Source organism: Oxyura jamaicensis (genome assembly GCF_011077185.1).
Source record: "Oxyura jamaicensis isolate SHBP4307 breed ruddy duck chromosome 4 unlocalized genomic scaffold, BPBGC_Ojam_1.0 oxy4_random_OJ106463, whole genome shotgun sequence".
Classification (NCBI taxonomy): Eukaryota; Metazoa; Chordata; class Aves; order Anseriformes; family Anatidae; genus Oxyura; species Oxyura jamaicensis.
Window position 1 is genome coordinate 1,465 of NW_023303889.1, and position 23,992 is coordinate 25,456.

The 23,992-nt window shown below is 64.2% G+C and overlaps 3 protein-coding genes across 5 annotated transcripts; 2 read left to right on the forward strand and 1 right to left on the reverse strand.

The window, feature by feature from the left end:
• Positions 1-2,773: 2,773 nt before the first annotated feature.
• On the forward strand, positions 2,774-8,119 carry LOC118157258 (xaa-Pro aminopeptidase 2-like; the record flags this gene model as incomplete). Its single annotated transcript, XM_035311519.1, is given in 22 exon segments — positions 2,774-3,018; positions 3,021-3,075; positions 3,506-3,579; positions 3,685-3,795; positions 3,880-3,943; positions 4,076-4,180; positions 4,259-4,345; positions 4,471-4,617; positions 4,697-4,798; positions 4,916-4,997; positions 5,312-5,507; positions 5,588-5,677; positions 5,797-5,906; positions 6,006-6,083; positions 6,169-6,240; positions 6,328-6,388; positions 6,530-6,600; positions 6,690-6,790; positions 6,951-7,010; positions 7,217-7,293; positions 7,520-7,618; positions 7,789-8,119. Coding segments are annotated over 22 exon segments (2,297 nt in total), but the record flags the coding sequence as incomplete, so codon positions are not given.
• A 77-nt stretch (positions 8,120-8,196) lies between these two features.
• On the forward strand, positions 8,197-11,874 carry LOC118157260 (SAM and SH3 domain-containing protein 3-like). 3 transcript variants are annotated; one of them, XM_035311521.1, is made up of 8 exons: positions 8,197-8,649; positions 9,995-10,090; positions 10,236-10,385; positions 10,454-10,598; positions 10,678-10,829; positions 10,937-11,143; positions 11,262-11,412; positions 11,516-11,874. In XM_035311521.1, exons 1-8 carry the CDS (start codon positions 8,596-8,598, stop codon positions 11,701-11,703), a joined length of 1,143 nt encoding a protein of 380 aa, XP_035167412.1. In that variant the 5' UTR covers positions 8,197-8,595; the 3' UTR covers positions 11,704-11,874. The 3 variants fall into 3 exon arrangements, with proteins under 3 accessions (XP_035167412.1, XP_035167415.1, XP_035167413.1); XM_035311524.1 differs by having other exon boundaries at positions 11,519-11,874; XM_035311522.1 differs by having other exon boundaries at positions 10,457-10,598.
• A 2,323-nt stretch (positions 11,875-14,197) lies between these two features.
• Positions 14,198-23,971, reverse strand: LOC118157259 (palmitoyltransferase ZDHHC9-like). The gene is made up of 9 exons (XM_035311520.1): positions 23,711-23,971; positions 18,448-18,608; positions 17,985-18,143; positions 16,876-17,013; positions 16,673-16,721; positions 16,285-16,387; positions 16,017-16,120; positions 15,301-15,469; positions 14,198-14,878 (listed from the first exon to the last, which is right to left on the reverse strand). The coding sequence occupies exons 1-9, from the start codon at positions 23,884-23,886 to the stop codon at positions 14,774-14,776; spliced, it is 1,164 nt and encodes a 387-aa protein (XP_035167411.1). The 5' UTR covers positions 23,887-23,971; the 3' UTR covers positions 14,198-14,773.
• Between the last annotated feature and the right edge of the window lie 21 nt (positions 23,972-23,992).

Genomic DNA, 23,992 nt, shown 5'->3' on the forward strand with positions numbered 1-23,992 from the left:
GTTTAGACTGGATACAAGGAAGAAATTCTTCACTGTGAGGGCGGTGAGGCACTGAACAGGCTGCCCAGAGGAGCTGTGGGTGCCCCATCCCTGCAGATGTTCAACTTGGTCGGGGCTTTGGGCATCCTGGGCTGGTGGGGGAGGTCCCTGCCCACGGCAGGGGGTTGGAACCGGGTGGGCTTCGAGGTCCCTGCCAACCCGAACCGTTCTGTGAGCCTGATTCTATCGTTCCACGACCGTGCCCTTGCCGCAAAGACCAGGAGCGCCCTGGGCTGCAGCAGACATGCAGCAGGTGGAGGAAGGTTGATCCTTCCCCTCCACTCAGCGCAGGCGAAGCCGTGACTGAAGCACCATGCCCAGTTCGGGGCTCCTCAGTGCAAGGGCAACACAGACACACACACGGGACAGGGTCTGACGAAGGGCCAGGGAGGTGACTGGAGTATCTCTCCCGTGGCAAAAGGCTGAACGAGCTGGGATCCTTCCGCACAGAGAAGAGAAGGCTCAGGCGGGACCAGGGGTTGCATGTGCGGAGTGCGGAACACGTGGAAATCTTACCAAAGCCTATAAAGACCTGAGAGTGCGAAGGGGACAGAGACAGGCTCTTCTGAAGATGATAACGATGACAACAGGACAAGAGGCAATAGGCACAAAGCAAAACATGGCGTGTCTGACCTTCAGGAACCCCGTTTTACTCTGAGGGTGACCAGAGAGGCTACGGGGCCTCCCTCCTGGGCAAGATTTAAAAGCAGGTGGGAAGTGGTCCTGGGCCACCTGCTCTGGGTGTCCCTGCCTGAGCAGGGGGCTCGGTGACCTAGAGAGGTCCCCTCCGACCTCAACTCTTCCGTGCAGACCAGGGCAGCAGAGGCGCAAGACACCCACAAGGCACCCCAAAACTGCCTCCGTAAGGTCACCAAGGCGGTACCGACTGAGGCACAGCCGGGACACGCGCGGGGATCCGCAGATGGACAAAGGGAAGTGACAGCTCCACGCCCCACGGGGGGGTCCCCACAGCCATGATGCGACAGCTCCTGCAGGTACCCACACGGTGGAAGCCGAGACACCCACGCAGGCAGGTGGTGACCGCTGTGTCCCCCCTCTCGTGTCCATCAGGCAGGGGCTCCCAGCTTCTCCATCACGGGGGGGGTGCGGGGGGAATTTTCTCTGGATCCTCACACCCTCGCTTCCGCATTCCCGGGGCCGCAGCGGGCTCCCTCCCGCCCCGTGCGCGTCCTGTTTGCTCGGGCGCATCACCCCGGCCTGAGTCACGCCGCGGCCCCGCAGGTGGCGGAAGGCTAACAATAGCCCACAAAGGGAGGATGTCTCCCCCAAGCCTTCCTCCGGCCCCGTCTTCGAGGAAACCTCCCGCGGGAGGGACGGGCCCCACCGGACGCGCGGCGCTGGATGAGCCTCGTCCGGTTGACGCTGCCTGGCTCGCGGCGGCCCCCGGCGAGCTCCTTGCCTTGGGGGGGTCCCCGGGGGGCGGCCGGAGCTGGGAGAGGATGCGCGGCAGATGTAGAGCTTGGCGACGTGGTTTAGCGGAGGATTTGGTAGCGTTAGGGCCGGGGTGATCTCGGGGGTGTCTCCCAACCTGGGTGATTCTGTGATTCGCTGATTAACGTGCTTTGCTAATTGCCAGGACGGAAGCAAAGCGCTGCCTGATGGTCGCCGTGACAACCTGCGTGATGCAGCCTCCTGAAACTTTTCGTGTCCGTGACAATCGCAGGCAGCTTCCCCCACCCGGCCCTGTCCTGCCCCTGCTCGGAGCTGCCGGGGCACGGATCCCCCCCACGTGTCCCGTCCGCCGCCCCAACCCGGGGAGAACCCAAACGGGGGACCCGGGGAGGTGACCCCGGCCCACCCGTGACATGACCGCGTCCGGTCTCAAGCGTGGCTGCAGACACGGGGGGCGATGCCCCCGGCTCCTGCTGCTGCAACCCACCCCCCCCCCCCGCTCCCCTCGGGCTCCGCAGGGGCTGGGGCAGGAGACAGGGGACAGGGGACAGGGGACAGGGGACAGGGGACTGCCCGCGGCGGGGTCGTGGTGCCACCTCGTGGCCGGCAGCACCCCAGCGACACGGTCGAGGGCTCAGCATCCCTGCCTGCTGCGGGGGGTGGCGCGGCGGGGGGGGGGGGGCAAAAACTCGCGTGGGAGATGCCCCGGGACGGGGGCCAGCCGGCAGAGCCCCCTCCCTGCCCACCGCACGGGGCCCGCAGGGACGCCGAGCCCGCTGCCCAGCTGGTGTCTTCTCGGGGAGGTTTGCTTGTAAAGCATCCGCTTGTTTACTGTAGGACCTACCGCACGGCCAGCAGCTTGTATCCCGCCAGCTAGCCTGCACGAGGTCCTGCTGCCACGGCGGTGGAGGGGGGCTGGCACTGCACATCTCCCCCCCGGAAGGTGCCCACCACCTTCCCACCGCTGCAGCCGGGCTTTCCCTTCGGCAGCAGCGGCAGAGCGGTCGTTAAACCAGGGGGAGGAAACACGTGCGCCATAAACGAGGCAGGGCCCGGGCTCGAGGCTCGTTACGCCTCGCATCAGCTCTTTTTGCAAGGTGGAGACCACGGCGGGCCCGAGCACACCGGCTCAGGGGGACGAAGGGCACAGCCGGGTGAGGACGGTGCCGTGCCCGCAACCCAGCTCCACGGGACAGCCTCTCCCCCGGGGGGGGTATTTCTGGAGAAGGGGGGGTCCCCGGGGGCTCGGGGGCTCAGCACCCCACGGAGCTCTTCGTTAGCAGCCCGGGCAGCTGGGACGTGCCAGGCTGAGCTGGCACAGCTCCACCTCTGCTTCCAGGAGGATCTTTGGACTTTGTGCGGATTTGGCTGTTTACTGTTATCTGGTTATCTGGAAGGGAGAAGCACTCAGTGAATAGGGCAACGACCCCCCCCCAGTATTTGCTCGGGGGCCTTGGCTCTGTCATCCAAGTATCCCTCCGCCCCTGGGGCAAAGGCGCAGGAGGAGGGACCTGTCACCCCCGGCACTGCCGAAACGTCTCTTCCTCTGCCAGCAGCTCGGGGACGGCCGAGCAGCCATGCAGCCCTCCCGGTGGATCGCAGCCTGGCTGCTCCTTCTCCAGGGTATGTGGGGGACGTCCCCGTGGCAGGGCTGGGTGGGGACGGGGACCACATCCAGGGACCCCCATCCAGCCCCAGCACGGTGCGCCTCAGTGTTTTGCTTGCCTGGTGGGGGTGAAACATGGGTGGGTTTCCCCCTGGGGGGGGCTGTTCTGCTGCTCCAGCCCCCGGGGCACAGCCCCAGCTCCCAGACAGGTCCCAGCCCCAGGGATGCTCAGCACGGGGCTGGCTCCTGCCTGCTCCCCAGTGCCTCAGCTGTGCCTTGTGACCATCCCGCCGTGCCCATCGTGGCCATCCCACCTTGCCCATGGTGGCCATCCCGCTGTGCCCAGGGGGTCCGTTCCCCAAGGCGTGCCAGGGGCACGTGCCTCTGCCTGGGGCTGACCAGGAGCTGGAGCTCCTGCTGAGGCTCTGGCCTCCCCCTGCACCCCAGCCTGCACCCCAGGACGCACGCAGCAGGCCGCCTCCCCCAGGACTGACATTCGGGACTGCTCTGTGGACCCACCGGTGAGTCCCCCCTGCTGTGCACAGGGCCCGCCCCCCCCCGGGGAACCCCCACGCAGGGCTCCCCCCCCCCCCCCCAAACCCCTGTGTGCCCCCTTGTGCCCCCAGTACCTGCCCCCCACGGCCACCAACACCACGGCGCGGCTCGCCGCTCTGCGGGATGCCATGCGCGCCCGCAGCATCCACGCCTACATCGTGCCCTCCACGGACGCCCACATGGTAAGGGGACAGCCCCCCCCCCGGTGCCCCAGGGTGGGGGACAGCACCCCCAGCCACTTCTCACGGCTCCATCCTCATCTCCAGAGTGAGTACATCGCCGAGCGGGACTCCCGTCTGGGCTGGCTCACCGGCTTCACCGGCTCTGCGGGTGAGAGCATCCTCGCCACTGCGGGGACCTGCCCTCGGCCGCTGGGCTCCCCACCCTGGGGGGGGTCCCCGCAGGACCTGGGGGAGCCTGGCAGGGGGAGAGGAGATGCCTGAGTCCCCGCTGCCACCCCAGGCACCGTGGTGGTGACACAGGACAGGGCGGCCCTGTGGACCGACAGCCGCTACTGGACGCAGGCGGAGCGGCAGCTGGACTGCAACTGGGAGCTGCAGAGGACAAGTCAGTGAGGGCAGGATGGGGGGGGCTCAGGGGGGGTCCGCACGCCTGGGCGCCCCACCACCTGCCTCTCTCTTGCAGCATGGATCAAGTCCATCGGGCAGTGGATCCTGGAGTCGGTTCCTGCGGGGGGGAATGTCAGCCTGGACCCCTTCCTCTTCTCCATCGGTAAGGTTGGTCGGCACGGGGGGGGCACCCTGCTTGATGGGGTGCACGAGTGGCCCCTGGCTGTGGAGTGGGAGGTCTTTGCTGCATGTCCCCCCCCCCCTCCATGGGCTGCTTTTCCCCTTCAGACACCTGGAACAGCTACAGCCAGGCTCTACAGGGCTCCGGCAGGACCTTGCTGCCCATGGAGACCAACCTCGTGGACCAAGTGTGGGGCGACCAGAGACCCCCTCCGGCCTCCGGCGAGATCTACAGCCTCCCGGCGGAGTTCACGGGTGCGCCTGCCCCCACCCAAACCCCCCTGGCCTCGCTGGGGTGGGCGCAAGCTGAGCCGCTGGCTCACCCCCCTCCCAGGGAGCAGCTGGCAGGAGAAGGTGGCCGGGATCCGGCAGCAGATGGAGGCGCACACACGGAGCCCCACGGCTGTGCTGCTCTCGGGGCTGGAGGAGACCGCCTGTGAGTAGCCACGGCAGGGCTGCCGTCGGTGCCGGGGCCGCGGCACTGCCGAGACCTGGGGCAGCAGCCCAGGGCCACTGGTGGACGCGGGTTCTGATGTCCTCCCTCCCCCGGCAGGGCTCTTCAACCTCCGTGGAGATGACATCCCCTACAACCCTGTCTTCTACTCCTACACCCTCCTGACCAGCACCGACATCAGGTGGGCAGCCCCTACCTGCGGGGATGGGTCCTGCCCCGACCCTCTTCCCTTCTCCCATGAAGCCCCCTGCCAACCCTTCCCCCAGACCTGCCACATCCCCCTGTGCCCCATTGCACCCCCTCTCCAAGCCTCACGCTGTCCCTGGCCCCATCCCTCCCCGCACCGCCTCGGCTCCAGCCTCATCCCTCCCGATAAAACCCCGGGGTCCAGCCGCCCTCCTCCCAGCCCCTTCCCCTCCACTGCTGTTCCCCCATGGCCGGGCCTTGAGAGGGGGGGGAACAGACCCCGGGAGCCAGCCCAGGTCCTGCCCCCAGCCTGTTCGTGGACGAGGCGCGCCTGACGGCAGAGGCACGGCAATCCCTGCGGGCCGACTGCCCCGGGCGGCTCTGCGTGGAGCTGCGGAACTACAGCCAGGCACGCACCCACCTCCAGCGCTACGCCCAGGGCAACGTCACGGTGTGGCTGGGCACCGAGTACACCACCTACGGCCTCTACGGCGTCATTCCCCAGGTGAGGCTGCGCCGCACGTGCCCGCGGCCTGCCCGGAGCTGGGGCTGGGTGGCCATGCCCCGCCGCCGTCTCCTCCGCAGGAGAAGCTGCTGGAGGACAGCTACTCCCCGGTGATGCTGGCCAAGGCTGTGAAGAACGGCAAGGAGCAGGAGCTGCTGCGAGCCGTTCACGTAAGGGCTGTCCCCACCTCCTCACCCAGCAGCAGAAGGGGGACGGGGGGGGCTCCTTTGGGTGCTGTCCCCCCCCCACACACACACACTCCCGCCCGACGCCAATGGGCTGTGCCCAGGTTCGGGACGCGGTGGCTGTCATCCAGTACCTGCTGTGGTTGGAGAAGACAGTGCCGCAGGGGCAGGTGGACGAGTTTTTGGGTGCCCGCCACATCGATGCCCTCCGACGGTCAGTGCCGACCACCCACCACCACACCCGGGGGGTGCCAGCACAGGGTGCCAGGGACCCCCCCCGGCATCTCTCTCCCCCCCCCACATTGCCTTCCAGGGCCCAGCAGCACAGCCGCGGGCCCAGCTTCGAGTCCATCTCGGCCAGCGGGCTCAACGCGGCGCTCGCCCACTACAGGTTTGGGGTCGGGGACCGGGGATGCGGAGCTGGCAGGGCATCCCGGGTACCGTGGCGGGGGCTGTCACCCTCCTTTCCTCCCCAGCCCATCCAACACCAGCACAAGGAAGCTGTCGGTGGATGAGATGTACCTGTCGGACACCGGCGGGCAGTACCTGTGCGTATCCCACCCTGTCTCCCCGTCCCTCCGTGCCCCTATCGTGGCTGCAGGAGTCGGGGCCCCCGCTCATGTCCCCATTTTCAGGGATGGCACCACAGACATCACGAGGACCGTGCACTGGGGCACGCCGACCCCGCTCCAGAAGGTGCTGGCACCATGGGGCCATCCCAGCCATGGAGCTGGGGCTGTTGCCGGAGGCTGAGGCTGGACCCCCAGCACGGGGGGGGACGGGGACATCCCCGCGGCACCATGCTCAGTCCCCCCCCGCCCCCCGTGCCGCTCTTAGGAAGCCTACACCCGCGTGCTGATGGGCAACATCGACCTCTCCCGCCTCGTCTTCCCCCCCCAACACGGCCGGTGGGTGCCACTTCTGGCACGGGGGGAGCAGGGCAGGGGGTGCCCTCACCGCTCTCCAGCCCCATCCCACGTCCTCATCCTCCAGGGAGAAACGTGGAGTCCTTCGCCCGCCGGGCGCTCTGGGACGTGGGGCTCAACTACGGCCACGGGACCGGCCACGGCATCGGCAACTTCCTCTCGGTCCATGAGTGTAGGTGCTGGGGGCCGGCTCCGGGGCACAGGACGAGCGGCAGGGAGCAGGGACAGGGCGCACAGGGGGCTTGTCCCAGCCCAGCCCCGCCGCTCGCTGCGGGCAGGCACCCCCTGAGTATTTCTCCCCCTTCCCGTAACCCGCCCGGTGTCCCCCACAGGGCCCGTGGGTTTCCAGTCCAACAACGTGCCGCTGGCTGCGGGCATGTTCACCTCCATAGGTAGGTGCCCCCGGCGCGGGTCCTGCCGGCCGTGCCACCTCGGGCTCTAGGGCATGGCCCCGGCGTAGCAGGGCTGTGCCAAGGAAGCAGGTCCCCAACTTTCTGCCCTGCTGGGGAGCCAACCCCGGGGCTCTCCACGGGCGGGGATGGGCTGGGGGGGGGGTTGCTGGGGCTTGGGACTTGCTGGGCACTGTTCCTGTCCCCAGAGCCCGGCTACTACCGGGATGGAGAGTTCGGCATCCGCATCGAGGACATCGCCCTCGTGGTGGAGGCGCAGACCAAGGTAACGCTGTCCCTGCTCACCCAGCTGCCCGGGGAGCCTGGAGCTGCCTCCTCTCCCCACACCAACCTTCGTTCCCAGGGCAGGGGGGACTTGGGCATGGTGAGGGGTGGCAGGGGAAGAGGTGGCTCGGGCCCTCCCCTGCTCCCGTCACTAGACGGGCAGTGCCCGGGGAGTTGTGCCAGGCAAAGAGTGGGGGGGCACCCACCTCACAGCCTCCCCCCAGCAGCACCCGACCGGGGAGGAGCCCTTCCTGACCTTCGAGGTGGTGTCGCTGGTGCCCTATGACCGCAACCTCATCGACATCAGCCTCCTGTCGCAGGAGCAGGTACGGGGCGCTGGGAGCGGGTGAACGGGAAACCAGGGAGCCACGGTGGGCAAACGGGGCTGAGGCAGGGATGGCAACATGGACAGAGAGGTGCAGAGGGGCTGGGGCAGGTGAATGGGCTGGGACCACCAGGACGGTCCTCTGCAGCTGCCTATGACACCCGGCTGCAGATAAAGTACCTGAACGCCTACTACGAGACCATCCGGGCACGCGTGGGGCCGGAGCTGCAGCGGCAGCAGCTGGAGGAGGAGTACCGCTGGCTGCAGAGGAACACCGAGCCCTTCCCGCTGGCCAGCACCAGCACCGCCGCCGCCGCCACGCTGGGCACGCTGGCCATCAGCTCGCTCATCTCCGTGCTCCTCGCTGAGCTGCAGGCCTGACCCTGACTCCTCCCCTGCTGAGGCAGCTTCTTCTCACCACCGCTCACTTCCTTGTTTTGCCTTTTTTTTTTTTTTTATAATTATTATTTTCATCCTTGCAATTAAACAGTGTCAACACCGACGGGGGCGTGAGGTGCTGGTGTGCCAGGGCAAGGTGCCGGTGTGCCCGTCCCACCTGGGGCCAGCCGCCCCTCTGCAGCGCGGGGCTGACCTGCGGGTGCAGGGGACATCCCAGCCCCAGCGTCCCATGAAGGGGTTGGCCAAGGAGCACGAAGGGCCACGAGGAGGGGGCACAGCAGACAGGCAGGGGACCCTCCTCTTCTACCCGGGGGGAACACCGAGCCCATCCACGGCACTGCCGGTGGGCACCGGGGCGCGAGGCTGGCACCCCTCTCAGGGGCCCCGGGCAGGGCGGCCGCTTCGAGGAGGTCTTCCTTCCTCCTGGCCCAGCTAGCGAGCCCCGAGCTGCGCCGCTGCAAGCACCTCTCATGTGACCGCTGGCTTCCTGTGCGCTTCCCGGCCTCGGTGCCGGCGCCTCGGTACGTGCCCTGCCAGGCGCTGCTCCAGCGCTGCGCTCTGCCCCGGGGCCCCAGCACCATGCTGCGCCGCAAGCCCTCCAACGCCAGTGACAAGGAGCCGTGCCACAGGAAGGTGAGAGCCCGCGGGACCAGGCTGCCCTGGGGGTCCCCGCACAGCCCGGGATGCCCACCCTCCACCTGCGGGACCTGGGGCAGGGCGGATGGGGAGATGTGAGCATCTGGGGTGGCCGTGGGGCAGAGCCCCTTGGGGCCCGGGGATGGCGCTGCCAGCAGCCAGGCCCTGCCACCAAAGCCACTGTCGCCTTGCTTGCATGGTCCTTGCTTGCGGCTGCCCTCGCCCACGCCCTGCTCTGGCCCTGGGACACACGGCTGCAACCCAGTGCCCCCATCTGCTCCCAGCTCACAAGCAGCAGCAGGCGGGCAGCACCACATCCCCGGGGTGCTGCAGGAGGCAGAAACGGCCGCAGCAGTGGGCTGGGGATGCTCAGACCCCCACGCTTGTGTGGATGCAGGCAGGGGGACCAAGGGGACCGGCAGGGCTGTGCCTGGGGGCAGAGGCTCCCCCTCCCCGCTGCTCCCCGCGCTGTGGGCGACCGCTGCCATTTCCTGCCCGGGCAGAGGATGACGGAGGTGCCGCGCGGGCTGCCGGGCTCGCAGCTCCCAGCAAGGTGTCTGCGGTCGAGGCAGTGCAAGGCTGCAGCCCCGTCACGTGTGTCGGCTGCTTCCTCCAGCAGTCCTGCACCAGCACGGCACCGGCACGGCACCTCCAGGCCTGCAGCGGGGGCAGACGGTCCTTGCCAGCCGCCGTGTGCCCAGGAGGGGGAAGGCCCCGCTCCGGGAAGCTCCCAGCTGCCGGGGAAAATCTGGGTGAAGCATCCCCCTGGAGCAGGGACGTCCCAGAGAGCCCGGCAGGCCCCCGCTGGGCATCCCCTGCCCGGCCCGGCCGCACCCGCTGCTCTCACTTCCCTCTCGCTCCATTTTTGCAGAGCTGCCAGGGGCACGGCCCCCGCGGGGCAGCCGGTGCCCCCCCAGAGCTCGCGGTTTGCTCGGCGCTGCGCTAGCGCCGGCTGCTCTTGCAACACCGGCTCCTCCCCGCCGCGGGCCGATCTCGCAACACGCTCCCAGGCGGGCGGCCACGCAGCGAGGAGGCCGGGGTGGCAACCGCAGCGCGAGGAGGTTTCAGCTCGAGGAGATGCGGAGGAGACGCAGAGGGTTCGAACTGCCTGGGTCTGGCGGGCTGAGCGGCACTGATCCCGGGAGCAGAGCAAAAATAAAGAGTAAATGACGCTGGGTTTTGCTGACGAAAAGGAGAACTAGGCGAGGAAGGAGCAGGTCTGTGGCCAAGGGCTGGCAAGGGCTTCAGGAACCTCTGATGCATGCAGGATCTTGGGGAACAAGGGGGGAGAACCTCATGCAGGAGGCGCCAGGAGCCCTCACCCCTCTCCATCTGCCCCCAGCTCTCCCTCCAGCGCTCCAGCAGCTTCAAGGACTTTGCCAAGGCCAAAGTCAGCTCCCCTGTGGCGAGCGAGAAGGAGTTCAATCTGGATGAGAATGTGAGTGCCCGTCCTCACCCACAGCCCCTTCCTCAGCCCCCTTCCCCGAGCCCAGGTGCTGTGGGGCAGCCCCAGTACCTGGCTTTGGGGTGCTGCTCCCCGGGGAGCCCTGCAGCCCCACGCCCTCTCCTTCCCCCCCCGCCAGATCCCCGAGGATGAGCCCAGCAGCGCTGCCCCCGAGGAGGCGGCGCGGAGCAGCGGGATGAAGCTGGGCAAGAAGTGGCGGGCCGTCATCTCCCGCACCATGAACCGCAAGATGGGCAGGATGGCGGTGAAGGCGCTGGCCGAGGGGAAGGTGAGCAGGGTACCCGGGGGTGCAGGGCCACGGCCCTTGCTCCCTGGCACCAAGCCCGCTCCCCCCGGCAGGCAGAGGCGGAGGAGGAGGGGTCCCCGTCCCCACTGTCCCCAGCCAGCAGCACGGAGGAGCCGAGCCACGAGAAGGTGCCCCTGTCCTACCTGGAGATGGAGGAAGACGCGCACCCGGCCGTCAGCCGGCAGCTGTCCAGCGGTGAGCACGGCCCCCAGCCGGCCCCCAGCCCCTCACCCAGGACCCCGTCCTGACCCCCCGGTCCCCGTCCCCTCCGCAGGCAGCGAGGCGTCCAGCCCCAGCCCCAACAACCGGGACAGCCTGCGGCTGGAGGACAGCGGCCCGGCCTACACAGGCCCCTTCTGCGGCAGGGCCCGCGTCCACACGGACTTCACGCCGAGCCCCTACGACAAGGACTCGCTGAAGCTGCGGGTGAGCCTGGGCTGGGGACGGCCGGGGATGGCCCTGAGGGAGCGGGGTGTGGTGGTGGCTCCTCCGTCCCCGCTCCTGCCTTCACGCCCCCGTCTCCTTTGGCCCAGAAAGGGGACATCATCGGCATCATCGAGAAGCCGCCCGTGGGCACCTGGACGGGGCTGCTCAACAACAAGGTGGGCTCCTTCAAGTTCATCTACGTGGACATCATCCCCGAGGAGATGGCCCCTGCCCGCAAGAGCCGGGGCCAGGGCAAGAGCAAGCGGCCCAAGCCCAAGACGCTCCACGAGCTGCTGGAGCGCATCAACCTGCAGGTGAGCGACGGGGACCCACGGGGCACCCGGGCAGCCCAGGAGAGGCGGGGAGGGGATGTGAGGAGGAGCAGAGCAATGCAGGATGTATGAGGATGTCTCATCCCCCCCCCTGCTGCAGGAGCACACCTCCACCCTGCTACTGAACGGCTACCAGACCCTGGAGGACTTCAAGGAGCTGCGGGAGACCCACCTCAACGAGCTGAACATCACGGACCCCCAGCACCGCGTCAAGCTGCTCACGGCCGCCGAGCTCCTCCTGGATTATGACAGTAAGGGCTGGGCAGGTGGCAGGGGACGTCCCACGCCGGCCCCAACGCTGGCCGGGGGGCAGCAGCCCGGGCACCCGCTGATGCTTTGTCCTCTCGCCCCCAGCAGCGAGCGAGTCGGAGGAAGGTGACAGCTCTGAAGCCCAGCCTTCGCCCTCGGAGCCCAAGGGGGACATCCCGCGGGACTCGGGTTGCTTCGAAGGATCCGAGACCCTGGACGGCAGCCGGGAGGAGGCCGAGCTGGCAGGCCCTGAGGGGCAGCTGGGGGCTTTGTCCCCAGCGGAGTCCTCCTGATCCCCCAAAGCGCTTTGCCGGCTCTGGCCCAGCAGTGGACAGGAGGGGAAGCTTGCCGGGGTGCGGGCAAGCCCCAGGGATGGGACCCCATGGCAGGAGCTGCTCTGCAGGCGGGCTCAGCCCCCGAGGTTTGCTGCCCCGGGATGTTCTGTGCTGCCTCACACCACGGCCCCACGCTCACCGTGCCATGCAGTGGGTGCTCCGGACACCGTGGGCGAGCCCAGGTGATGCCACAGGTCTGCAAGCCGGGGCTGGGCTGCCCCTCCTGGGCTCGCCCCATTTTGTCCACAGCTTCAGGAGCTCCTCCAGGAGCCCTCGTTGGCTGGGCTGAGCAAACGTGAGCGCAGGGGAGCCTGCAAGGACAGGGATGGCACGGACAGAGCACACCCACTGCTGAGCGGATGGGTGCAAGCAAGCAGAGGCACTGAGGAAACGTCGCCAGCAGCAGGGAGGGTGCCGCCTTCCCCTGTCGACTTCCTTGCAGGCTGTTGGGAGAACTTCAGCCAAGCCCTGAGAGCAGCCCAGCCTCAGGAGGAAGGCTGGGGTGAGAACTGACACTCAGCAGCCTGCTCCGGAGGGGATGTTGGAGGAGCGGGGCCGAGCGCCGCGCTGCCCAGAGGTGGACGAGGCTGTCCCCAGGGCCCCGCAGGACGGCCCCTTGCAGACAGGCAGGTGCCCCCCTCCCAGCACCGGCTGCCCCTTAGGCAGGGGAGCTGCAGCACTGCCGGGGCCAGGAGCCGGTCGGGGAAGGCACCAGTAGAGGAGCCCACGGGTAACAACGCCCTGGGCTCGAAGGCACCGCAGCGCTCATCCGGCCCCAGCTCTCACGGCTGCACTCATCCAGCTCCAGCTCCCGCGCAGCGCCAGGGCCCCGAGTTTTGTTCCTTTGTGCTTGGTCTCAATAAAAGCGTGCTCTGGCCTTCAGCCTGCTTCCTACCTGCCCCAAAGGCTTGGGGAAGAGAGCGGCGTCCTTTCAGTGAAGCTGCAGGTAGTTCAGCTTCCCAGGGCAGCCTCCTGCTGCAGCCCACGGCCCCCATTGTCGGGGACAGCAGGACACAGATAAGGCAAGGGGGGGGGACACCGTGGATGGGGGAGACGCAGAGGCTGGAAAGCCCCAGGGGACGGAGAAGGAGGCAGCCCGCTTTGGGAGGCACAGACAGAGACAGGCAGAGGCTACAGCTCAGCCATTTTCCAAACCAATTAAGTTTCCTTCATTGTTTCAAAAAAAAAAAAAAGAAAGAAAGAAAAAAAAAAAAAAAGAAAGAAAAAAAAAAAGAAAAAAAAGAAAAACCAACCCTCACCCTACCCCCACTTCCTTCACAAGAACCTGAACAGAGCAGACAGGAACCACAGGTGCAGGCAGCATCCGTGACGGCCCCAGCAGGCAGCACTCGACACACCGCATTAGAAAATAGATTAGTAAAACCAAAAAAATACACTTTTTTCGCAACGAGTTTGAGATTTGGTCAGTAGCGCGTTGGGGCAGGCGGGAGAGGAGCGGCAGCTCTGGCTGTGCACAGGACCAGCGAGGGCACCAGAGCCGGGCTGGCCGTAGGGTGTCAGCGGCTCCAGCCCCGCGTGGTGGGACCCAGAGCTCGTTCGGGCGCTGGCAAGGAGCAGCTCGAGCAGCTGCAGGGACCAGGCTCCCCCGGCTCTGTTCCACGCCACGGTACTGAAAGCAGCACGAAGCGGGAGGGCACGGAAGGAGGAAGGCGCTGCCAGGCGGAGAAGCAAGCTGGGCCGCCCCTGCAGGGCCCTCCTGCGACATCTCCACCCACCGTCCATTTGCTGCATGTCCACGGGAGGCAGCAGCACCGAGCACACCCGGCAGGGGATGGAGAGCTGCCAGGGCACATCGCGGCCTTCCCTCCGTCTCCAGCCTCCGCAGGGGCCGGCAGCGGCCATCAGCAGCCCCCGGGGAGGGAGCGCTGCAGTGGAAGAGGAGCCCGCAGCACCGGGGTTGCCACCACCGCTCGGCCTCTCCTCCATCCTCTGCTGGGGGGGCCACCACGCAGCCAAGCCGGCCGGCAAAGCCCGGGGGAGCTTCAAGGCTCTGAAAGCCAGCCAAGGACGGCTGAGAAATGCAGGGCAAGGGGCGGGGAGGGGGCACGGGACACGACAACACGACACAGAATCGGGGCCGAGGTTGCGCAGAGCGGCGTGCCACAGCCCAGCGGGGAAGGGCGGGAGAGAGCCCGTGCTCGGCGCAGGCACCCAGGAGCACGTCCAAGCCCTGGCACAAGCCTGGGAGGCAGCAAGGCAGGCAGGTCCTCCCCTGCAGCTCGGCACACCCTGCCACGCTGCGGCAGGCACGGGGCAGAGCCGAGCAGGAGGACGCAGGAGGACGGGGCTGGCTGCCCCGCTCCTTCCCCCAGCCCCGTACGGGTGAGCTGCAGGGAAGGACACGAGGGAGGGCCCCCGCCACGACTGCTCTGACACCTGCCGAGTCGCGTGAGAAGAGGGAGCAAGGGAAGGAAGCTACTTTAAGAAACACTGCCAGCAGAATACCTTCCCAGTTTTTTCGGCCCTTTTGGCACCAAAATGTCTCCTGACAACCCCTGCCACGTTAACCAATAAAACAATGCCACAGATTAGAGGAAGGAGGGAGGAGGGGAGAGAGGACGTTACTGCCATTAATCACTTTCTCCTTCCCATCAGGATTCCTCAGCAGCAGGGAGCAGGCCGACCCTAACATCGCTTCCGAGCTGCTTGACCACAAGTCATCAGGTCAGTCAGGGCCAGGCGGAGGGACAGCTCAGGCCACCAAGCCAGTATTTAGCGTTGAGGACAACCTGCAGAGCAAGAGGTCCTGCCTCGGCCTGCAGGGAGACCAGCCCCGGTGGTGGTGAGCGTCCCTCAGTGATCACGGTGGGCTGCTCGTGCTCGTTATCCTTTGCCACCATGCATGGCCAGCGCCAGCCCACACCACCTGCGCATTGAGATGAATAACGACTAAAGCAAAACGGCCATGAGGAATCATTTGCCTGCCATCCAGCCCATCTCCTCCTCTCCTCAATCACTTCCAGCTTTGATTAGACAAAACAAGAAAGTTCTCCCTTTCAAGCAGAGGCTAGTGCTCTGCTTGCCCAGCGTCCTGGGATGCGACCGGGAGCTCCCCAGTCGTTTGCTGCTTTTCCTCTGGCATCTCAGCGTTGCTCAGGGACGGCACAGGGACCTGGAGAAGAGAAGACAGCAATGACTTGGCACGAACACACAGAGTATCTGTTTGTGCACAGAGACGTGGCCCAGCTACCCTGCAGCCCCTGCCTCCAGCCTCAGGAGCAGAGCTCTCAGCTGTGCTTGGGAAAATGGGAAACAAGGCCTGCAAGGGCCTCACCAAGCAGGCAGTGCATCAGCTTCGTGAAAATCTGGAGCACTGGACTGCTCCAGCAGTACTCTGGTCTGATCGTGCTAAGGAAACAGGCAGCTCGCAGTCCAGCAGGAGCGGGCCCAGCCCCTTCGCACCTTGTTCTCGGGACAGTTTCGGAAGGAAAGGACCACCAAAGGGTCTCCTGTTCAACCCTGCCCTCGAAGCGGAGCTAGTTTCAGAGACAAAGCGGCAGCCCGCCTGCACCCCATCCAGAGGGGATCACTCACGGCACTCGGGTGAGGAAGGCTGCCGTCCTTCTGCTGAGCGCTGCTCTCCTCCTCCTGCCCACCGGGGCCCTGAGCAGCAGTGGGCTCTTGAGCGCTGGACCCCCGTGTGGATGTCTCCTCCTGAGCTGTGCTCTCCTCCTGCTGCAAGATGCCCCGTCTGTCCAAGACGCTGAAAGAACAAAGTCCCGCTGTCAGAGACCCGCACCTCTTCTGCACCAGCTCCTTTCTCGCAGGAAAAATGCTGGTGGAAGACAGAAGTCAAGGGAAGGCGTTCCCCCCTCTAAACACAGGCTGTGCTCTGCCCAGTCCTAGTTAACTCCTAATTAATCTTAGGAGTGCCTACATTCCTCCTGGGAAAACCAAGCCCCTCAGAGAGCAGCGCAGTTCAGAGGGTGGGAGCCCACCCAAACCAGCGCACTGAGCTTCCTCTACATGCCCTGTCCCAGGGAAGGGAAGTCACTCCTCCACTGCTTCCCACACAGCGTTAGGGACCTCATCACATGCGTGAATCACTGGAAATAGGCAAGGAAGGCAACAAAAGACCTTCCTCCCCTGAGGACCTGGCTCTGTCCCAGGAGACCCCCCAGAAGCCCTCCACACACAGAGCGCTGGCAGAAAGGCAGCCAGGTCTTGCACCCAAGCAGGGAAAGCTCCACGGGATCCCAGGCTTTGGGGGGAGAGGGCAAGAACGGCAGGGCTGCTCCTCAAGAGCGTACCTGGGGGGCAGAGGTCCACAGAGCACCTCGCAGCAGTTCTTCACTATGTTGCCATGGCTGTAGGGATTCTGCACGCGGTTTTTCCCAGTCCAGGAACCCTTGATCTGCAACGGACAGGGCACAAGCTCAGGTCTGCTCCACCAGCATCTGACCCCGGCCTCAGGTCACGTCAGCAAGGTGGATGCAGCTGTGACAACCGGCTCTGTTTGTCGCAGAGGAAGCACAGAGGAACAAGGGTGGCTCAGGGGAACAAAGAGACCGTACTTACGTCTTCGTTGGTTGTCTGATTCAGTGCCACCAGGAAGGTGTGGAACCCAGTTAACCCCACCACCGACCACAGGGTGAAGAAACAGATGAGCACCTCCAGTACAGTGAGAGCAGTTAAGGACTGGGGACCAGGCAAACAGTCACACCCGAGCTGAGTCACGACATTCAGCTGCGTTAGCCCTGCTTCTTCTTCACCTTCACAGTTTTCTGTTTCACCCCCCACCCAAAAATCACAGAAATCGCTCTTTGCCTTGTAATCAAGGAGGCAGGGGGGTGATGCCCTGAAAAATTCAGCAGAGCCTAAGTATCAAGATTTCAACCCCCCATAACGCCGCTTGCACTCCCCCACCAACTTAGAAGCCAACCCTTCTGGCACTGGGGAAGGATATGTCCCTGGGGTTTCCTTCAACGTGTTCAGGAACCCAATCTTCAGAGATTCTGGCAACACAAAGAAAGAGGCATTTGGTCTCTGCCAGGTTGCACCAAGTTCGTTTCCCTTTCCCATTCCATCAGTTCTGGGTCGGGAACACCATCCGCGTTCTCCCTCACCCTCGGCCAGCCCAGCCACCCACCTCCCCGCAGCCAGACTCACTTAGTGCTACGTAGACTATGTTGAAGGTGAATATGTAGATGGTGAGGAGTGAGAGCGAGAGGATGAAGAGGTAGAAATAGCGGTAGTTCCTCTTCCCCACGCAGTTGCCCACCCAGGGACAGTGATGGTCGAAGCGCTCTGTGGAAGTGAAGATGGAGATCAGCACTGCTCTGGCACAGTCCTGCCTGCTTCTAGGTGCTTATTCCAGGGCCCTGAACTCAGGAACGTGCAAGGCTGACAAGGACCCCGTGGGCTATTGAGTCTGCCCCTCCGCTAACTCGGGTCCCTGCATCGGAAGGGGCGGTGGAAGGTAAGAGAGCGCAAAACTCGTCGAGTCAGTCGGCGCACTAAGGTAGAGTGTAAGAGCTTCACCCCACGCGTGTCTTCTCTCCCACAGACCTGAGGTATAATAGCTTTTATTAAAGCAGCACACAGGTCGGCTGAAGGTCAGGGAGCTGAGCAGTTCTCATCTAACCTGCATGCTGCTTTAGTCCTATCGGGATCATCGGAAGAAGGTTCAAGAGACTGCTCAAAGGGCTGGGAACCTGTACTGGAGGAGAGCGATCCAGAAGAATGGGATTTCTTCCTCAAGAAAGGATGCTGAATATGAGCTAATTATGGCACGTACAAGGGCCAAAAGAGCTGCTATGGTGGGGGGGAGGGAAGGGAGGGCTGGACAAAAAAGGGCACTCAGTGTAACAGCCTCCAAGACGGTGCAAGGAGCTGCTTTCACAGAAGCTGCAGCTCTCCGCTGGGATCCTCTGGCCCAGCAAGGCCAGCAGTTCGGTGAAACTCAGGAGCGGACTCTGCATTTACACGGATAATTTAGACTTGTGTTAGACCAGCTATTGCCAAAGAGATGCTGGCAAAGACGAACCATCTGGCTTCAGGTTCTGAGCAAATCTCAAGCTCCTTGGGCTTAAGATGAGGCAGGCCGTCCCCATCTGTTCAGAAAACACCATTCTGGACTTCCTCCATCGCTGCTGGAAGCATGCGCAGTACGAGGCAGGATACGGAGCGAGACCCGGAGCAGCTCTTCACTTGCTCTCCTCCAAAGGCTCTCACCTAGCACCCAGCTGCAGGAACAGCCCCAGCCCTTTTCTACTCACCCACACAGTTGTCACAGATGCTGCAGTGAGAGGCACGGGGCGGACGGAAGATCTTACATGTGTAGCAATACTTCAGCTTTACTATCTGGTTGTTGATCTGGAAGTTCTTAATCCGCGGGGGCGGGCGCTGACCCTGCGGCACGGTCCCGTTGGTGGCCTCTGAGGGGGGGAACCAAGCAGAGATCAGGCCTGCTGCTACGACACAACAGGACAAGAGCGACAGCTCTCCTCCTCGCTTTTTCTACCAGGAGCATCAGAGCCTGCTGGGTCTTGTACCAGCTGAGACTCGGCCAAGCAGAATTAGCCAGCAGGTTAACCCTTAATTCTGAGGTAAGATGCTCAGTTTGAGGCCATTCCCACTTTTGGAGGTCGTGCCCGACAACAGGGACAAAAAGGCTCTGCAGAGAACCTAGGCTATACCAAACCCACCAAGGCTTTTCCAGCCACCAGCTGCAGCACTCACCAATCTCCATCTCAATGAAGGCCGCCTCATCGGGCAGGGCTCTCGGGATCACCCCGGGGTCACTGAAGCTCGTCCGCAGGAGCGTGGCCATGGCAAACAGGAAGAGAACTGCTGCAAACACGGGGATGGCTGGGGAGAGCTGGACTGCCAGGTACCGACACCTGTAGGGAAACGCCAGGAGGCAGCGAATCAGACCCCAGCAAGGTCTAAAATCCCGGCAAGACATCGGAGCGCAGACTCTGCTGAGCCCCGTGGCGCCCGCAGAAGACAGGCTGCTCAACGCTTCCCTCTGATCCCACCACCACAGGGCAACATCGCTGGAGCAACAGGCAGCTAAGACCAGAGAACCATGGTTTGAACCGGCCAGAACATGGTACACGTTCCAGCATTTCATTTTGTTTCCAGCTCCTGTCTTGCTCAGAGTCACAGGTGAGAAACGCAACCAGCCAGCTAGAAGGATCTTGCCTAGAAGGCATCCAGGGCAGCAGCTGCCGAGGACGTACCTAAAGGAGAGGAACCAAAGCCTTGTCGGAGAAGCCACCACCACCAGAGCCAGGGGGCACGGACCGGAGCGGTGGGAATCTCCGGCTGTCCCCTCAACGGGCAGCTTCCAGTGCCACAGAAAGTGCCTTCCGAGGATTAACCGCACCCCGTGCTTCTCAGCAATGGTCACCGCAAGTGCAACAAAACGTGGTTCATTTTAGACACTACGAACCCCCGCAGTTCCCCGGGACGACGCAACCCTTGGAGCCGTCCACGTGCAAAGTGCTCCCTCCTTTCGCAAAGCCAGGCTGAAGAGTCGGAGGGCCGGGCTTGCCGCCTTACCGCAGCCTAAGATAACTTTGCCTTCCCTCGGTAAGGACAAAGTCTAGCTAGAGAGCTGCAGGTCAGTCAGCGATTAAACAGCAACCTTGGATCCCGTTTTGGGAAGGAATATGGTTTGTTCCCGCAAAAGCCGCGCGCGGTCTGCCTCCAAGGGCTGCAGCCTGACCCTCGTCCAGCTGACATGCCGGCTTTTATAAGCGCTGTAACGCCGGGAACACGCTGCAGGCTTAGGAAAAGGATTCGTGAGCTGCGTTAAAGCTGAGCCGAAACCACGCCAGGGCTCCCAGCCTCAGATACACGCTGAAACCTTCGTAAGTTTCTTCAGCGTGGCACCAGCTGAGAGATTTATTACCTGTAAGCAAGTGAGCTGCTCCGGGCGTGCTCTGCCAGGCGCAGACCCCAAAGCTTTACGCGGTAAGGAGGCGTGGTAAGGGAAGGGGAAGAAGCCTGCACTTTTAGGAGACAGAAGACGAGCACACAATTGTCCTCTCCGCTGTGGCAAGGGAAACGGCACTCTCCAGCCTCTCTCGGGCTCTTCCATCGCGGCACAGGCACGGGGCAGGCCAGGCCCCCGGCTCAGGAGGAAAAAAGAAGCGATTTCAGGTACCCGGAGCGCTGCGGAGTCTTCGTTCTATGCCTCGCGTGCAGAGCGATTACGCGCAGTAATTCATTTACACTGCTGAGGAACAGATATTTTAAAGATCCATTGTTTGGGAAAGCTGAGCACCAACAGAGACACACTGTTGGGATGGAAGGATGTTGCTCCTCCTCCCCTCCCAGGGCGATATCTGTGCTCTTGAGCGTTTTTGCCGTCGAATATCAGACAACAGCACCATTACAATGCACGACGGGGGAGGGGGGAGGCTCAGACAAAGAGATCATTACAACGGGAAGGGGGGAGCAGCGCGAGGCAACAGACGGAGGTGCAGCGAGCGCAAGGAGCACGGCCTGCTGTGCCGGAGCTTCTGAGGCCGCTGGAAGCTCTGCTGTACCCAGCCCGTTAAGCAAAGTCCGGGGGAAGGGGAAAATGACCGTGCCGGCGCCGAGCAGCACAGGATTGGGCCGTGACCTGCGGGCCGGGCAGCCCACCTCTGGGTCCCTCCAGGGCTCAGCACAAGCTCTGGCGCGAAGTTCATTGAAACCCCGCTCGCAAACCGCCCGCTTGACTTCCACGAACCAACGCACGCCCACACCACGTGCTCACCCCGAACGCTGTCAAAGCGAAGAAATATCATCACCGAGCATCTAACCCTCACCCGAGCGGAGTCACCTGCGGCTCCCAGCCCCGAGAAGCCTTCCAGGAGCTGAGGCGCCGCCTGCCAGCGTGGAAACCCGTCCCCTGACAACCTGAGCAGCGGCCGCGCTGCAGTGCCGCAAGCTCGGGGCCCTTCACCTTCACCACGCCTGGCAGCCCAAAAGCGCGGGGGCGGCCTCTCCGCACAGCTCTGGGTGCCAGCGAGCTCGACTCTATCGAGAGAAGAAATAAGAAGCAGCAGCGATCAGCTGCTGCGCAGCTCTTGACGACGTCTGAAACGGCCCTATTAGCGCAGAAGCTTTGGGGTTTGGGAAAGAAAACTGACCAGAAGGTGAAGGCGCACGAAGGGTCAGCCCAGGTTTTCCGATTTATCAGAAAACAAACAGAATGAAATCTCTGCCTAGCTAAGGATGTAGAGAGAAAGGAAATAAAGATACACATGGTCGGTTATTGGAAAAGCAAACAGCGGCCCCTCGTGCAGCCAGGAGCCTGGCATTGTAGGCACTATCTTGCCTGTAACATTTACAAACGTCTCGCTTGTGTTGAAAAGCTGAGGACAAAAGAAATTGAGTTCTCTTGCAGCCGCTTTGGAGAAGCGAGTGCCTGTCACTTCAGGAGAGCCGCTACAGCTGCGCTGGCAAACTGGAAAGAGAACCCCCCAGCAGTCAGAGAGGGGATAGCCCATCCCCTCATCTTCCGTCCCACAGCGACTTCACCAGGGCTCCTCATCGTGTGCAGACACCACGGGCACGGTGAGACAGCTGAGCGCCCTCACACAGCAGCCTGTGCACCCAATAAAGGTGTAAAACGGCGCTCACGGGCTATTAAATACGATTTCTCATGCCACAGTTCCCGTCAGAGAGCAGACCCAATTAAACCCAGGCCTCGGGGACCAGCCTCAGCCTTGAAGCAGCCGCTTGCTGCCGGGGCGGTGGCGAGAGGTGCCCTTGGGCAGAGCGCTCGGCGGCTGCCCGGCGCTTCCCGAGAAGCCAGCGCAGCGCCTCTGCTTTATCGGGGAGGGAGGAGCCGACCTCCAGGTACGGCGCCAGCAGCTGGGCCCGTCCTCGGGGCCTCCTCCGCTCCCCGGGGCACGGATGCGACTCCAAGACCGCAGCTCCGAGGCGGAGAGAAGAGAAGCATCCAAGATCCCGCACGCGGGGCCGAGCCGGCCGCGGGCCGTTTCACCAGAGATGCGGCAGATCAGCCGGCAGCAGCGGAGCCGCCAGCGGCAGCGGCTGTCATTTGGCGGCCGGGAGGACTCCGTCGGCTCATCTCGTGACGTGCGATGCCAGCCACCGCCGGCTCTACGGCGAGGGCGTTTGTAATCAGAGCCGAGCCGGCGCAGCCCGGAGGGCGAGGAGCGAACCGTCGCCGGCTCGCGTCGCGCGCGGCGAGGGATTTGCTGGCTCCAGGCATCCCCCAGCCTCGCTTAGACAAGGTGTGACTGCGCAAGTGATTCAGCTGAATGGAGCAGGCACTGAAAACACAGGCACCCCCGCAGTCAGCGTCCGGGGATTGGCAGGACTCCTCCGCCCACCCGTCTGCTGCTCTCCACAACCAAATCCTGACGCCCCAAATTGTTCCTTCGCGGAACAAACTTCCCCGGGGAGAACTGAATTTGGGGGGTAAATACCGAAGAAATGGCCGCGAGCTGAAACGATCGGGGAACACGCCCAGCAAAAAGATGAAAGCCCAGACCCTCACGCAGAAGCGCCCTGATGCAGGCAGGAGGCACAAAGGGTAGCCAGGCCTCCAGCAGCCCAGCCGCCTGTCTTCTCGGCACGGCTTGCGGAGCGTTCCTTGTTGGAAGACAGCGTTTCATCCCCAGCCCAAATTGAAAAACCCACGAGCAATTTCACAACAAAGCTACCTCTCGGCTCAGACAGGAAGCATTACGACGCCGCGCTCTGAGACCACCAAGTCAGCATTTTAGATTTCTCCAACCTTTCCCTCACCTCCCCAGCCAAAACCGCTCAGCGGCAAACGACCCAAAATGACAGGCGACCCCGCTCCCCGACGCGCAGCTCTACCACGCCGCCGGGGCTGGGAGCGAGGGTTGGCTCAGGCTGCCCCTCAAAGCGCAGCGGGGCTCGCGGCGGTCGGGGCGAACAGGGCAGAGCGAGACGCGGCTCGGCTCGTCCCACGAGGACGGGCTCCGCAGGGAGCGAGAGCAATTACCCCTCGCGCCGAGCGTTTTGTGGAGCGGCAGCACTCGTTCCCGCGAGGCAGGAAGTCTGAGTGCCATTTTTCGGATGTGAAATCAAACACACAAACAGCAGTGCCATGTCTTAGCCGGGAATTCAGGCTGGGTCAGGGATAATTTGGGCTCTGCGAGCTCGGGAACCCCACCACCTCGCGTTACGGTTGCGTGACGCCCGTCTGCGAAGCTACGCGACGACTAAGCGGAAGAACCTGCCTTGCACCCCATGGCTTCTGCCGGGACGTGGCAGGCCTCCGCGGGGCATTCCTGAAAGCCCTTTGCGAGGCCGCCAGCGGTATCCGCTAGCAAGGAGGGCGATGCTGGACCAGAGGAAGCAGAGACAGCTTCCCTGGTTCGGGGCAGGTGCCTCGGAGGCCAGCGCACGTGCTGAGGGCTTTGTAGACCTGGAGGAAAAAGCAGGGCTCAGCCAGCCAGCAGGTTCTTCCTCTTGCCTTCCCGGCTTAAAGAGCCTTTGTGTTACCCAACACCGCCAAGGACTTCGCCTCCCCAGGATCAAGACAAACACGCTGACGGAGACCGAGGGAGGAAAGTTCTGTCGTCGTTCAGGCTGGCCCATCTCCAGAGCGGGCAAAGAGGGGCCGGCCGGCCCTCTCCCCGCAACACCAGCACGATTAACCAAACCCTTGGGCTTTTTCAATTTCTTTTTTTGGGTCGGTCACTTCTCCGAGCGACTCAAGGAGCTGGGAGAGTCACGGGGCAGCTCCTGGTCATTCGGGAGTACCGGGCTTTCGGCTGCAGCCCCCCACATTGCCCACCTGCGACCAGATCTGACCCAAAGGGGCAGGCAGAGCCCCCCCAGGCGCCCGGCCTCGAGCGGCAAAGGGGGCTGCGGCGGGCCAGCAGCCTCCGCGCTCAGCCTGCGGGTCCCCAGAGCACCCCGCGACCACCGGCCCGGCTTCCCCGGGGGGGGCACGGAGCCCCGTGAGGGCCCGGCCTCGCCCCGGAGCTCGGCGGGGACTCACTCGAAGGCGAAGAAGAGGGCGCAGGTGCCGAGGATGAGGAAGAGCGTCAGGTAGAAGATGCCCTTCTGCCGGGCCATCATGATGCGGCCGTCGCAGCAGAAGGTGTTCCTGCCGGGCAGCTTCTCCCATCTCCGCACCACCTTCTGCTTCTTCTTCCTCGCCACCAGCACCGACATGGCGGGGCCGTCACTGGGGCCGCCGCCGCCGCCGTTCCGCTGCCCCCGGCATCGTCGGGGCCCGCCTGGGCCGGGCTGGGCTGGGCGCTGCTGGAAGGGGGGGGGG

Coding starts and splice junctions, on each gene's coding strand:
- LOC118157259 (XM_035311520.1), bottom strand. CDS start 23,886: ATGTCGGTGCTGGTGGCGAGGAAGAAGAAGCAGAAGGTGGTGCGGAGA. Junction 16,722..16,875: donor CATAGTCTACGTAGCACTAA/GTGAGTCTGGCT, acceptor TTGTGTTGCCAG/AATCTCTGAAGATTGGGTTC. Junction 14,879..15,300: donor GCCTTCCTCACCCGAGTGCC/GTGAGTGATCCC, acceptor TCTCTTCTCCAG/GTCCCTGTGCCGTCCCTGAG.
- LOC118157260 (XM_035311521.1), top strand. CDS start 8,596: ATGCTGCGCCGCAAGCCCTCCAACGCCAGTGACAAGGAGCCGTGCCAC. Junction 10,091..10,235: donor AGTTCAATCTGGATGAGAAT/GTGAGTGCCCGT, acceptor CCCCCCCGCCAG/ATCCCCGAGGATGAGCCCAG. Junction 10,386..10,453: donor AGGCGCTGGCCGAGGGGAAG/GTGAGCAGGGTA, acceptor CGCTCCCCCCGG/CAGGCAGAGGCGGAGGAGGA.